Source organism: Phacochoerus africanus, chromosome 3 (genome assembly GCF_016906955.1).
Source record: "Phacochoerus africanus isolate WHEZ1 chromosome 3, ROS_Pafr_v1, whole genome shotgun sequence".
NCBI lineage: Eukaryota > Metazoa > Chordata > Mammalia > Artiodactyla > Suidae > Phacochoerus > Phacochoerus africanus.
In genome coordinates, this window is record NC_062546.1 from 194764938 (window position 1) to 194780698 (window position 15761).

The window sequence follows — 15761 nt, forward strand, 5'->3', positions numbered from 1 at the left end:
AGAGGTGGGGGGGCCAGATATTTGTCTCTGAAGCTTCATGTGTACACAGAAGAAACCCCCTTGTGAATTCATGTGGCCCTAAATTTTTTCCCTTTAGGAAATCTTACACAAAACTTTACATAAGAGACAGAGTCAGGAGGTCCCACTGTGGAGCAGTGGGTTAAGAGTCTGACTGCAGTGGCTTGGGTTGCTGGGGATGTGTGGGTTTGATCCCCAGCCTGGGATAGCGGTTTAAAGGATCTGGTGTTGTTGAAGCTGTGGTGTAGGTTGAAGCTATGGCTTGGATTCAGTCCCTGGCCCAGGAATTTCCATATGCTGTGGGTGCAGCCATTTAAAAAAAGAAAAGAAAAGAAAAGAAAAAACAGGAGTTCCCATTGTGGCTCAGCTGGTTAAGAACCTGACTCGTATCCATGAAGTGGCAAGTTCGATGTCTGGCCTCTCTCAGTGGGTTAAGGATCAGGTGTTGCTGCAAGTGCAGCGCAGGTCACAGATGTGGCTGCAGCTCTGATTCAACCCCTAGCCTGGGAACTTCCATATGCTCCCTAAAAAGACAAGAAAAAAAAGGAAAAGAGACAAGTCAGACTGATTATGCTTGTTCTAGATCATATCAGAGCCCAAATTCAGTTAAGGTGAAGATATTCTCAATGGGTGAAAAAAAGAATAAAAATACTGCAATAGGCGTTTTATTTAGCGTTGTGGCCCAGAGAAATAGGTGATTTTTCGGTGTGACTGTCCTTTGCGCGTGCCATGATTTCTGGGAAGGGGGTACAGAAACTCTCGGCAAAAGGACCTCTCACAGAACCCAGATGAAAGAGATGAGCTGCTTTCCAGTTTTAAAATGAGCCCGCACGGCCCGATGACTTGTGAGAACTGTGGCCACTCGAGAGGTTTGGAGTTTCAGGGGTGACTGGTCTGAGGGTGAGGACAGGGTTTGACTCGGAGGACAATGGCTTAGGTTGAGTTCAAGTCTTATTTTAGGTGCCTGGCACAGAAAAGATACCCAATAGGCATTTTTTTCAAATCAATTTTTTATACGTTTATATTATGTATGGTTCTGAAGTTATTCAACCTTCAAATTGCATGAAGACTTTGGGGACATCAAGTTTTAGCAAAATAGTCCTAGATTATATCCCATTATATGTACTTTCACTTATTTATTTATTTTTTCATTACTGGAGCATCATTGACAACAAAGTGAGTCAGTTATGCATCTACAGGTATCTGTTCTTTTTTCCCATATAGGTTATTATAAACTATCAACTAGGTTTCCCTGGGGTATGTAGTAGGTCCTTGCTGATGATCTGTTTTATGCAGTAGTGTGTACCTTTCAAACTAGTTCTCTTCCAGAACAATAATGTTACAGCCCATAAAAAATTAATGATGATAATAATAATAATTCTCGGAATGTTTATTTTTTAGAGGTATTTTCCCCTAAAAATATTAAAATATCGAACTTTTCTGAACCTCAGTTTCTCCCTCCCTCAAATAGCTACCATAAAACATTAAATTAGAGGGTTGTTAGAAGATTAAATGAGAGACTATATATAAGGTGGAATAGAGAGTAGGACCGGGACCATTGAATGTATGTTTACTAAAAGAAAGAAGAGACAGGGAGAAATAAATAGAAGAGCTCCCGTTCAGACACAGCATGCACTTGGCCTTCTTGGGTGAGTAACCCAGAATCATTGCCGACCTTCCTGGCGCGAAGTTTCAGATGTGCAACGAACGGCATTGGAAGGGACCCGAGCAGCTTCCACTCGTGCCACGGTGCTCTCTCGGTATTGATTTCTGGGCTTTTCTCCCTCCAGAAATCTCTTGGTAAAGATGATGGCATTCTTGACATTTTATAAATGTTGTGCTTCCCAACGCCCTGCAATTCTTCATGGAGTGAATGTATGTGCAATTTTCCACCTAGAAAAAAGTAACTTTTGTTTTTGCTTGGTGAATTTCAGTACAGATGTCAACGCCTTAGTAGAAGAGATACAGAAAGCAGAACCTCTAATCACAGCTTCACGGTCAGACCAAGTCAAACTTCTAATACAGAGATTACAGACGAAACTCGGACAGCACAGCAACCACAACTTCTATCTTTTTAAGGTAAGGCATGTTTTAAAAATACGAAGGAATGCTTTCATGAATTCATTGATGTTCTCCTAATCAGAGGTAAAAATACAAAGGCTGTTTTCTCTTTCTCTCAGTGCCTCAGATATTTTCTGAGACTACGTCTTAATAAATGTTTGTCGAATGAATGAAATTCAAAAATTTATTTTTTGAGAGGTTCAATAAAGATTTGTAGTAGGGAGTTCCCGTCGTGGCGCAGTGGTTAACGAATCCGACTAGGAACCATGAGGTTGCGGGTTCAGTCCCTGCCCTTGCTCAGTGGGTTAATGATCCGGCGTTGCCGTGAGCTGTGGTGTAGGTTGCAGACGCGGCTCGGATCCAGCGTTGCTTTGGCTCTGGCGTAGGCCGGTGGCTACAGCTCCGATTCAGCCCCTAACCTGGGAACCTCCATATGCCGCGGGAGCGGCCCAAGAAATAGCAAAAAAAAAAAAAAAAAAAAAAAAGACAAAAAAAAAGATTTGTAGTAGTATTGTTGTAATGATAAATCTAAAGGATAATCATTAAGGTAGTTCTAAGTCATTGAATAATTTTTTTGATTTAGATAATATTAAAGCCTATTTCACTGTGTATCAATATTTCACATTTTCTGCTTCCATGTGAACTAAATTATACTTCACTAAATTATGTATTGATTTGAGTGCATACTAATTCAGTGTAAATATGCTTATTTTCCTCTTCCTATATATATTTTTTTGCTTTTTTAGGGCCACACTTGCAGTGGATGGAAGTTCCCAGGTTAGGGGTCAAATGGGAGCTGCAGCTGCCCGCCTACGCCACGGCCATAGCAATGTGGGATCAGAGCTGCATCTGCAACCTACACTGCAGCTCATAGCAGCGCCAGATCCTTAACCCACTGAACAAGGCCAGGGCTCAAACCCACATCCTCATGGAAAAAAGTTACTTTTTTCTTTTTTCTAGGTTTGTTGCTACTGAGCCTGAATAGGAACTCCTTCCTTTATGATTTTTTTTGGGTCTTTTTGCTATTTCTTGGGCCGCTCCCGCGGCATATGGAGGTCCCCAGGCTAGGGGTCGAATCGGAGCCGTAGCCACCAGCCAGAGCTACAGCAACTCGGGATCCGAGCCGTGTCTGCAACCTACACCACAGCTCATGGCAACGCCAGATCGTTAACCCACTGAGCAAGGGCAGGGACCGAACCCGCAACCTCATGGTTCCTAGTTGGATTCGTTAACCACTGCGCCACGATGGGAACTCCCTTTTATGATTTTGATGATTAAATTAAAATACAACAAATTAGTCATTTATTACTTTGAGAACAGCGATTTTCTTTTTTATCTAATATTTAATGCTTTATCCTAGGATTGCTTCATATATTGATTTTCTTTTTTATGACTTAAATATACTTATTTTTTATATACTCAGCGTATTCTGTCTGATACAACATATCCAGGTAATCTTCAGCATTTACCTATTCAGTTTGCAGAAAGAGGATGATTATTCTTGTAATATTTCTTTTTCCAGCAGGTGGCACTATTTCACTTCAAATAGGAGCTCTATAATTCACATGACCTTGTAATTTACCTCCTAAGGGAACATTTTTTTTTTTTTTTTTTTTTGTCTTCTCTAGGGCCCCTCCTGGGGCATATGGAGGTTCCCAGGCTAGGGGTCTAATTGGAGCTGTAGCTGCCGGCCTAGACCAGAGCCACGGCAACACGGATCCGAGCCACATCTGCAACCTACACCACAGCTCACCGCAATGCTGGATCCTTAACCCACTGAGCAAGGCCAGGGATCGAACCCGCAACCTCATGGTTCCTAGTCAGATTCGTTAACCACTGAGCCACAACGGGAACTCCCCTAAGGGAACATTTTTGATAGTGAAAAGGGATGCTATTAATAGTTACACTCTGGCAGTAGACATAAGTGGGACTGTCCCAATCTAGCCAACCACTTTATCTATAAACAGATTATCCAATTTAAGTATATTCATTCAATAAATATTAAACATCTGCTATACTAGACAATGCAAGGGTGGAAAAATAAATAATGTCAAATTCTGACTCTAAAGGAGCTTTAGGAGTTAAAAAGTAATAATATATTGTACATCTGTATTTGAAACATATTTAGTTTGTTTCCTATGTACACTGTTTATGCATAAGTGCAAAACCATGTGCAATAAGTAACAGAAAATATAAATTTGTGCTATTTGGTATCATGTAGCTGTAATCTGTCTCGGAGTAGATTAATGGAAAACACTGATCCAGTTACATTTCTGTAATTATTTGTAGCCGCCAAATGTGTTATTGGTCTTAATAATAGAAGGTACAATGTGTTTTTGTCACTTGTTCAGCTAGTGGATATTGTCCATTTATTATGTGTAATTAAGATATGTTTGAATGCCTTCATTGATTTGAAGTTAAGATGAATGAATGAAACAATTTTGTTTGAGTGTAAAATAAATGGTGTTGTCTCTCATCGAAGGTTCTCAGAGCACATATACTGCCACTGACCAACGTCGCACTTAATAAATCGGGCTCCTGGTAAGGTTCTCTATTTATTAAAAGTTTCTTTCTTTCTTTCTTTTCTTTCTTTCTTTCTTTCTTTCTTTCTTTCTTTCTTTCTTTCTTTCTTTCTTTCTTTCTTTCTTTCTTTCTTTCTTTCTTTCTCTCTCTCTCTCTCTTTCTCTCTTTCTCTCTTTCTCTCTCTCTCTCTCTTCCTCTCTTTCTCTCTTTCTCTCTTTCTCTCTTTCTCTCTTCCTCCCTTCCTCCCTTCCTCCCTTTCTTCCCTCCCTCCCTCCCTTCCCTTCTTTCAGAGCTTCACCCAGGGCATATGGCATATGAAGGTTCCCAGGCTAGAGGCTGAGTAGGAGCTACAGCTGTTGGCCTATGCAGCTGCCACAGCAATGCCATATCCGAACCACATCTGCAACCTACACCGCAGCTCATGGCAACCGGATCCTTAACCCACTGAGCGAGGCCAGGGATTGAAGCCTAATCCTTGTGGATCCTGGTCGGATTCATTACCGCTGAGCCACAATGGGAACTCCTACAATTTTTTATTTTTTTAGAGCTGTTTTAGGTTCACAGCAAAAGTGAGCAGAAGATAGAGAGACTTTCTATATCCTCTGCCTTGCACCCCACACAGCTTCCCTCCCATGGACACATCCCCCACCGAGACCTCCATCTGTTGCAAATGTTGAATCTATGTTGACACATCATATTCACCACAAGTTCGTAGTTTACATGAGGGTTCACCCTTGGTTTTGTACATGCTATGGGTTGGCAAACGTATAACAGCATATATCCACTGTTATGGTAAAACCCAGGGCGGTTTTACTGCCCTAAAATCCTCTGTGCTTTGCTTATGTATTTCTGTCTATTTCTACTCTTTATTTTTGATTTTTCATAATCAAGGGATAAATTAAAAAAAAAATAAAAGTATGTGCATGTAAGTCATGCAGCATGATGATTCGATATACATGTACACAGTGAAATGATCCCTGCCGTCAAGCTAGTTGACATACCGTCTCCATACAGTTGCCATTGTGTGTGTGAGCACCCGAGATCTATTCTCTCAGCATATTTCAAGGATGCAATCCAGGGCTGTCAATTACAGTCACTATGCCTGTAGAGTCAATCTCTAGACCTCGTCATCCTACATAACCATGATGTTTGTACCCTTTGGCCAATGTCTCCTCATTCCTCCCACCTCTCCAGTAGGTCACTACTGTTCTATGTTCTGCTTCTGTGAATTCAACTTTTTCTTTTGCTTTTTTGGGTTCCACATATAAGTGAGATCATCTGGTATTTGTCCTTCTTTGTCTGGCTTGTTTCTCTTAGCAGAATGTCCTAAAGGTTCAACCATGTGGTAGCAAGTGGTGGTATTTCTTTCTCATGGCCAAATAGCATTTCGTTGTATGCATATCTATGCACCTTATTTTCTTCATCTGTCCACCCCTGGACAGTACGCAGGTTGTTTCCATATCTCGACTATAGCGAACAATGCCAGAATGGACATGGGAGTGCAGGTATCCCTACGAGATCCCGATTTCATTTCCTTTGAATATATACCCGAAATGAGATTGCTGGATCATATGGTAATTCTATTTTTACTTTCTTTGGCAACCACCATACTGTGTTCTATCACGACTTTACCAACTTACGTTACCAAGAAGCCAGGAGGAAAATGCCTAGAAGAGAACCAAAGATGTGTTGCCCTGTCAACCCTCCTGTTCAGTTGGGTTTAGATATCAGAATTTGTTTCACCTTTTACCATCACTACTTGACGTTAAGACTGGGTTTCCGGGAGTTCCCATTGTGGCTCAGTGGGTTAAGAACCCAACTAGTATCCATGAGGATGCAGGCTTGATCCCTGGCCTCGATCAGTGGGTTAATAATCCAGCGTTGCCATGAGCTGTGGCATAGGTCGCAGATGCGGCTCAGATCTGGTGTTGCTGTGGCTGTGGTGTAGGCCGGCAGCCGCAGCTCTGATTCCACCCCTAGCCTGGGAACCTCCATATGCTGAGGGTGCAGACCGAAAAAAAAAAAAAAGGAAAAAGAAAAAAGACTGTCTTTTCAATGTTGTACCTTTTTTCCTGCTTTTGGGAAATACTTTTCTTAATGGAATATGTAAGGAGTAACCAAGATACTGTTGTTTTACTTTAAACTATTAGAGGTCAATATACTGATGATTCCTGTAGAGGAAAAGTCATGTAAAGATAGTAAATAGTAAACGCATATTTATTGGACATCTCTTAGTCGTGATCCAGGTCGTGGGCATGGTGGTTATACTCCAGATGGGCAGAAGGACTAGCGTGCGTGAAAGGAAGGATCCAGTTCTTCAGAGACTAGTGGGAAGCAGGGTGTGGCTGGTCAGGGGGTGTTTGGGAGAAGTTGAGGTCCGAGGGACAGCCAGGGCCGCTGGCCAGGTGGACCATGAGCAGAGTCTGAACTTTCGCCTGGATTGCTAGGGAGCCATTTGACGAAGGTTAAAAAAAAAAAATTAACTGCAATTTTATTAAGGAAAATAGACAGGTAAGGATCACACGTGAGCCCAGACCTGTTAGAAGATGGTTTCGTTGGTTTATGCAAGAGATGCAGGCGATCAACCGGTGAGAAGTGGCCATACTACGGATGTATTCTGAGACTGGGCTGATGGAATTAATAGACGGTATATGGGATGTGAGGGAAAGGGAGGGGTCAAAGATGATGCTAAGATTTTTATGGTTCAACCATGTGGAAGAACGATGCTATTGCTGAGATATATTAGTTTCAGAAAATGTTACTGATTATTAATATTGTTTAATTATATAATTATTTATATTATAAGAATGATTACTGGAAGGATTACTTTTTTTTTTTTTTTGGTCTTTTTAGGGCCGCACCTGCAGCATATAGAAGTTCCCAGGCTAAGGGTCGAATTGGAGCTGCAGCTGCCGTCCTATACCACAGCCACAGCAACATGGGATGAGCCAAGTCTGTGACCTACACCACAGCTTGCAGCAAGGCGGGATCCTTAATCCACTGAGCAAGGCCGGGGGTCCAACCTGCATCCTCATGGGTCCTAGTAGGATTTGTTACCACTGAGCCATGATGGGAACTCCAGGATTACTCTTTATTTATTACCTCCTTTTTGGGTTTAGGATAAAACTGGAGAATTTCTAAGTGAAATTATTTAGATATTGTTCCCAACTCAACTCCTTGTTCTGCAAATGCGATTCCATTGTAAAGAGCAAGATAAATGGAGTTCTGATTTTGTAGGCAAAAACATGAGGTCTTTCCTGACCCACTGCTGTTCTCACCTTGTGTTGTATTTCTGTGGCCTGTGTTAGCTTTATCACAGGGAGCTATGATCGGACATGCAAACTCTGGGACACGGCATCTGGAGAGGAACTTCACACGCTGGAGGGCCACAGGAATGTGGTTTATGCCATAGCATTCAACAATCCTTATGGGTAAGGAGACGTTCGCTCCTTCACTTATTCTTTACGAATCCATTAGTTTCATTAGCTATTCATCCATTAGCTATTAGCTATTCATCGCTCCCTCCATCTACTGGAGAAGCAAAGAGGAGACAGAGAACTCACATTTACTGAATGCTTGACATGTGCTTTGAAAACCTGACAGATCCCTTCTTCAGTGCTTAAAGGGGCTTTTGGGTAGGTATTCCTGTCCTTGCATAAGGTCTGTAAAGTTCACGCATACATCCTAGGATCACACTGTACTAAAGGGGTGACCAAGCGTTCAAGGTTCCGCAGGGCTCACTCTCTGCCCTTGGGGGTTCTCTGACGGGAAGTTCCTGCCGGTGTTTATAGCGCTGCACGGACGCGGCAGGAGACTGGACATGCATGCATAACAGGGTCTACTTTGTTGAGAAGTTCACTGACAGTCTTCTCAGGTAGAAAAAAAGGTGCTGAGTAACAAGCTAAGTAACCCTACAAAATATAGTGGAACCATTTTTAAACTAACTTCTAGTTAACCTGTTCCATAGATTAACCAAGGTTCTCTACCCTTCTGAATGACATAGTACGGGTAGCCTTGCTGCCTGCATGCCTGGGGCAACTAGGCTTACCCACAAGCGTGCTTAACGTCTCTCCCCCCCGGTTAGATTCTTAGCTTACCAAAGTAGTACTTGTCTACAAACCTGCTTCTGTCGGCTGTGCTTTCAATTTGTAATTAATTTAATTATGATTGCTTAAACTAATGAAATATGAGTGTGCAAATAAAGCTGCTGTCTCCTATGAAAACATAGATAAGATAAATATCTGAAAAAAATGTTACTAAATGAAATTGTAGATGAGGTCATTATAAAAATGAGAGAGAAGGTTGTAGAATGTCCCTGCTTCCCTCTGGTGTCAGAGACCACAGAAAACTCTGGGGTGGTCCTGAGAACAGACGCGAGGTCTTCGGGTCCCTCTGGAGGATTACACATTCCACAGTGGGGCTGAGCCCTTGTCCTTTGCTTTGGAATGGCTGTTTGGGGCCATAAAACCCCTCACCCTTTTGAACGGTGAGCTTGTACTATAAATCATGGCCCAACTGTGTGAAATTTTAATGACCTGCTGCAGAAGACAGACAAGGGTCAGGGGTGGAGGAAAAGGTTTTTGTCCCCTGATGAGGGTTGGTTGACCAGACTCCTCTACCCTTGCCCTTGTGTGTTGACAGCAGCCTTGCTCCACAGAAAACATGAGGAACCCCCTTTTTGAAAGGGATCGAAGTCTTTACCATCGCTCCTCTCTAAAGCCCCTAAACTCCCCCCCTTTTTTTTCATTTTTAAAGTTTTATTGAGGTATAGTTGATTCACAATGTGATAATTTCTGCTGTGCAACCAAGTGATTCAGTCATACGTGGGCACACATCCATTCTCCTTCTGATTGTTTTCCCACATAGATGAGCGCAGAATGTTGGGTAGAGTTCTCTGTGCTATACAGCAGGGCCCCTTTGGCCAGGCATTCCATATACCTCAGTGCGCATATGCCAATCCCAAACCCTCAATCCATTCCCTGCCCCCACCTGTCCCCTTTGGTAACTGCAGGTTCTTCAAAGTCTGTGAGTCTGTTTCTGTTCTGCCAATAAGTTCATGTGTATCCTTTTTTGGAATAATATAAATATTATTTTCTCAAGGAGACACTCTGGCTAATGTCTCAAAACTTTATCTAGCCATATATTTAACTGGATTTATATCTTCCATCTGCCTTCTTTCAAATTCAATGTTATCCTTTTCAGTAGATCTACTAACAGAAATTTTCTGCATTTGTACAACTCATATGCACATTGTTAATTTCCCTTTGTTAGTAATTTTCTAAACTATTTTGCCATATTTGTTATGCTCATTAAAAAAGAGTTACAATCTTAAACACAATTTACACCTTTAATGTAAAATATTTTAAACATATAAACTGACACTATTCAAAAATTAGAAATTTGTTATCCACAGAGATGTAGGTTTGCTTACTCTTTTAAAAGTGAGATAAATTTCTGAGTAGATAGAGAGCTTTGTATTACTTCAGCTTGTTTTAATTCAGTTTATCAAATACTGTGGTTGAATTCATTTTCAAATTCCGTGTATATTTTTTTAAATCTTAGGGACAAAATTGCCACTGGGTCCTTTGATAAGACTTGTAAACTATGGAGTGTAGAAACAGGAAAATGTTACCATACCTTTAGGGGTCATGCAGCAGAAATAGTGAGTATATTTATTTTATTAATATATTTTTAATGTTGCCATCTCTTTTGTTTTTGTTTTGTTTTACTTTTTCTTTCTTTTCTTTTTTTTCAATAGACTGTATTTTTTTAGAGCAGTTTTAGGTAGATAGAAAAATTGGGTGAAAAGAACCAAGATTTCTCACCTACTCCTCCCCTCTTCCCTCTGCAGCATCCTTGGTATCAGCATCCCCACTAGGGTGGTACCTACATTACAAGTGATGAACCTACCCTGGCACATCATTCTTTCTTTTTAGGATTCCGTTGTAAAGGTAGTGGTTATAGCTTTATAATTAATTTTAACATCTCTCTGATAATTTTAGTATCTATGTATTATATATGGCAGTATTGACATAATTTACAAACTACTCTAGTTTGATATCTTGCAGATACTGTCAAAGACCCATATCCTGCATTGACTAGGTAGACAAATAAATAATAAGTATATGACTACAATAACCAACCTGACTTTTTCTTTTTCATTGACTTATCTTTTTTTTTTTTTTTTCTTTTTCCAGCTGCGCCTGTGGCATATAGAAATTCCTGGGCCAGGGTCGAATTGGAGCTGCAGCTGTGGCCTATGCCATAACCACACTAGATCTGAGCCGCATCTGTGACCTATGCCACAGCTTATGGCAATGCTGAATCCTTAACCCACTGATTGAGGCCAGCAATTGAACTCCCATCCTCACAGAGATAATGTCAGGTCCTTAACCCACTGAACCACAGCAGGAACTCCTTCCTTGACTTGTCTTTGGAGAACTGACTCCGTGAGTGTTGACGGAGTCCTTCAAGTAGCTCTTAAAATAACTTTTTTATATCACATAAAATATTTACACTGATTGTTTTCTGGATGTGATTAGGACTCAGATTTGCATGGTTTGATACTCTAAATAGCTTTCACTATTGGGAAGCCCTTGGCCTTGGCCAATTCTGTGTTATATCTTATAACAATTAGTGAGATAATTGGCACCCTATGGAACAGGCAATAGCTTTAAAAATAAACACTCTGCTTATTTTAGGAGTAAAAATGTATTTGTATTCATCCTTCCATTTGATTGTATGTTCACCCAATAGGAGCTCATGCTAAGCTCAAGGTTCTTCGTTAGACACTAGGGATACTGCAGTGAGAAACCATAACTGACCCTTCAGTGACACACTCTCATAAGCCCTTGTACAGATTAGTTTAGCTGTTTACCCTAAGGGGTAGGTATTTCCCCATTTTACAGTTGAGGATGCTGAGGCATAAGAGCTTACGTAACTTGCACAAGATCATAAGAAAGACATAATCCTCATTCTCAGAGTGTGCCCATGTTTCTATATTCCCAGTGGCATTTTGAAAAGATTTTCTTTATTTACGGTTCCTAGGAAGACCTTTGTAATATATATTTTTTTGTAGTCAACAACATCAATCCAATGAATATTTATTAAGTATTGGACCATGTGAAGCCCTGGCCCATGTGTGTGGGGTGCCAAATAGAATCAGATGTAGTCCGTGGCTCCCAGAGATTTTGCTGTAGAGAGAAGAGAGGCATCCATGGATAAGTTCGAAGATGTGCTGTAGGTGGGCTAGAAGTGGGCAGGGGGTTCAGTGAGGGCGGGAGGGAGCTGCCACACCTCCATGGCCAGGAGAGACGTTCAGGAGACTCTGCAGACAGGTGGCACGTGTGTTCCAGGCAGAGGGAGCTGCCCTGGCAAATGCCCAGAGAAGGTATGGCACCGTAGTACATGCTCGAGAGCTCAAGTGGCTCTGGGCATCCAGAGCTGCACTTCCCAGCCTTCCCTGCAGGGACAAACACAGAAGGTGCTTGTCTGGATATGCTGAGGGGACGGGGGGGACCCCTGGTGCTGCCCAGCCATCTGCACTAACAGGGTCCATGTCCTGGGGCACCTGTAACCCTGCAAAGTCAGATCACAGCCTTTGTGTGATTGAAGTGGGGGAGGCAGGAGAGACCATCCTGTAGGCTGATAGAGGGTCCTGTGTGCTGTGCTAAGGACTTGGGACTCTATCCTGGAGACATTGCCGTACTGTTGAGCCTTGTCAGCTGGGAGGCGGCATGGTCAGCTTTGCTCTGTGAGGAGACCACTGTGGCAGTGGGGAAAAGACATGGAACTGGGTAAATTAGAAATATGGGCCAGTGGAGGCGTTCCCGTCATGGCTCAGCAGTAACAAACCTGACTAGTATCTATGAGGATGAGGGTTCAATCCCCGGCCCTGCTCAGTGGGTTAAGGATCTGGCATTGCTGTGAGCTCTGATGTAGGTCACAGATGTGGCTCAGATCCCGCGTTGCTGTGGCTGTGGCATAGGCCAGCAGCTGAGCTCCCATTCGACCCCTAGCCTGAGACTTCCATATGCTAAAGGTGTGGCTCTAAAAAGAAGTTAAAAGTATGGGCCAGTGGGGATCTTGGAGTGCCCCAGCTGAGATGATGAAGGCCAGACGTGAGGCTGGTGGGGAGAATGTGAGAGAGGTTGGGGTTGGTGTTGGGTTAAGACTGGGTTACCAAGTAGATAGATACGTGGCATGAAAAAAAGAAAAAAAAAGGTATTTAAGATGATGCCCTGATTTCAGACTTGGGCAACTGGCAGTGCTGTTCACCAAGTCTGTACATAAAAGAGAAGCTGGCTTCTTCATGTGACTCGCATGAATTAGACAGAGTGACACGGTCTCCCTGTGTGATGTCCAAACCAGGGCTTCCCTTCGGCCGTGAGGTCTGGGTGAAAGTCACGGATGTGTGATTCACTGGCATCTCCATGGCAACAGAAACCACTGAGCCACTGAAAGTTTCCAAAGGAAAAGATAGAGCATGAGGAAGACACTGACGGGATCTTGGGAAGAGGGAAAGGAGAAACTTGTAAAAGATACCAAAAAGAGAGAAAAGAAGTAAGAGAAGAAAAGCAGAGCATTGCCACAGCTTTCGAGAGGGAGAAAAATATGGAGAACTCCAGGGAGGTTAAGTTAGATGACTGAGCACGCCTCTCTATTGGACGTTTATCCAGAGTGGTTCCAGGAGAGCTGAAGAGTGGGGGATGGGCCAGTGAGGGACAGTAGGCTATTTTCCCAGGGAATTTGGTTGGAAAGGGAAATAGAGGGAGATAAAAGGGGGGAACGTGGAGTCAAGGGAGGATTTATTTTATGAGGGAAAGGCTCAAGCGTTGGTGGGTACACTGCCCTGAGGGCTGCAGGGAAGGCATCTTACAAAGGCAAAAGGGTTCCTCTGGGAGGAAAGGAAAGTGAGAGCCAGCAGAGGAAGTTCCCACCGGATGGGTGAGTTTTTTCAGGGACGTGTTAGGAGGCCAAGTTACCTGCTAAGGCAGGATGAGGATGGGAGTGGGGGCAAGGATGGAGTGGGGGCAAGGATGGAGCATGGGAGAAGGTCTGAGCCAGAGGCACGTTAACCAAAGTAGGGAGTGATGCTGAGGCCACAGCTGAGGACAGAAGGCACAGATGAGCAGTACCAGTAACCTGCCATGCCGTTTTCTTAATCTGCCTTGGCTGACTGGTGAAGTCGAGCAGGCCGACGAACGGCTAAAGTCCCAGATTGATACAAGCTGTTAGGAGTTTTATGAAGGGTGCCGTTGAAAGACAGGGTCTAAGGGTGTTGAGGATGCTGGTAGGAGAGATGCTTCCAGATGTCAGTTGAACGGGGATGATAAACCAAGAGAAAAGAGAGGGTTTACATGCCAAGGAAGATATCCTGGGGGTAGGACTTGGTAAGGAAGAGAGAAGGCAGAGTATTAGAAAATGATACCTGGAGATTACTGTGTTGGTAGTGAATCTTCTAGAGAAGGTGGCATCACGGGAGTCATGAAAAGGAGTCCAAGATCGTGGGTCTGGGGGTATTGGATGGATGGCCCCCAAGACGGTCACCTGGGATCAGAACTGAGACGGTGAGCCAATAGGCAGAGCCCTCGGTGATTGACGGGAGTGTGAAGACAGCAACAGAGACAATGCGAGCCAGATGGGAAGAGTCACAAAGGAGCAGGGCTTGGCTTTTGTCTTTGTTCTTCTGTGGTCTGGATGTGACCAAGGGGAAGCCAGTGCCCCTGCAAGCCTGAGACGGCTGATGTGGGATAACAGCAGCCTCATCTCGGGAGGAGAACGCCACAGGACCAGCCTGCAGAGAGACGACTCCTCTCAGCTGGTTATTTTGCTGCATATGTGTAGAAAGAACTAGGCTGAATCTGCCGAGGGCGTTGCCCCTTCGAGCTTTTCTATATGAGAATGAACCACTTCTAAAACCTCTCCCATGTCATGTCATTCAGGTGTGTTTATCGTTTAATCCTCAAAGCACATTGGTGGCTACCGGAAGCATGGACACAACGGCCAAACTGTGGGATATTCAGAATGGAGAGCAAGTGTGCACTTTAATGGTATGTGCATAAGGTCACCTTCTAGTTTCAGGTTTTCATTAGCTGCTCCTCTGAATAAGCCTCTTTTCTTGTGTTTGTTTTTCTTTGTGTGTTTATTACAAAATGAGCGCTAAGTTTGAGCTGTTGGTGTTCAGAGTGCAGTGAGAGCGTTCCAATTGGTTTGCTGGCTGTTCCAAAATACTGAAAGGGACATGATGGGGAAGCCAGGTGGACTTTTGATTTTGACCAGCTTCACTCTGTAAGCTGTACCAACTATTGCTTAAAACCTATATGGTCATTGGTCTGGCTAAATGCAAAGTAGGTGGAAGCCAGTACCTTTTGGAAGAGGCAAAACTGGAAACACCTGCCCAAAGATCGATCGATCTCTCTTTCTTTCTTTCTCTCTCTCTCTCTTTCTCTCTCTCTCTCTTTCTTTTTTTTTCTTCCTTCCTTCCTTCCTTCCTTCCTTCCTTCCTTCCTTCCTTCCTTCCTTCCTTCCTTCCTTCCTTCCTTCCTTCCTTCTTTTCCTTCCTTCCTTCCTTCCTTCCTTTCTTCTTTCTTTTTTTCTTTCTTTCCTTTGGAGTTGTGGGCTGCAGTTGCAGCATATGGAAGTTCCCAGGCTAGGGGTCAAATCAGAGCTTCAGGTGCCAGCCTATGCCACAGCCACAACAATGCAGGATCAGAGCTGCATCCGCAACTGATGCCAGAGCTTGGGGCAACGACGGATCATTAACCCCAAGGATTTCTTAAAGGGATGACTGTTAACTCTCTTCTCTTCTAACCTCCAGTCTTAGAAGCCTCCTGTGCTACAGAGTCTGAAATACAGGGGGCAAATGGCAGGTGGTGGCAAGGTGGAAGGACACTGCCTGCAGAGTGGGTGCAGGAGCCCCTATCTGTCACCATCACACATCCGTCCAGCACCTTCCTATGACTGCTGCCCTTCACTTCTTCCCACGCCAGCCCCAACTACCAGATGTAAAGGGCAATGCCCTGTGGCAGTCAGTGGGAACAGCTGGATGGGAAATCATGTTATCCTTTCAAATTATAAATGGATTTAAGAAATAGAGCCCATTTCCTAGGAGAGATTTTCCTAAGAAAGTTAAAAAAAAAAAAAAAGGAAAAGCAGTG

General features: G+C 43.3%; 1 protein-coding gene across 2 annotated transcripts in view; it reads left to right on the forward strand.

The window, feature by feature from the left end:
• The window catches only part of DAW1 (dynein assembly factor with WD repeats 1), a 49551-nt gene that overhangs the window by 14739 nt on the left and 19051 nt on the right, over positions 1–15761 (forward strand). For both annotated transcript variants that reach the window (XR_007134096.1, XM_047773685.1), the window contains exons 3-7: positions 1953–2097; positions 4562–4620; positions 7911–8033; positions 10165–10264; positions 14547–14654. Coding sequence is in view for 1 of the 2 variants with exons in the window: in XM_047773685.1 (XP_047629641.1) it covers positions 1953–2097; positions 4562–4620; positions 7911–8033; positions 10165–10264; positions 14547–14654 (535 nt within the window). In the remaining variant the exon portion in view is untranslated. The remainder of the gene's footprint in view (positions 1–1952; positions 2098–4561; positions 4621–7910; positions 8034–10164; positions 10265–14546; positions 14655–15761) is intronic.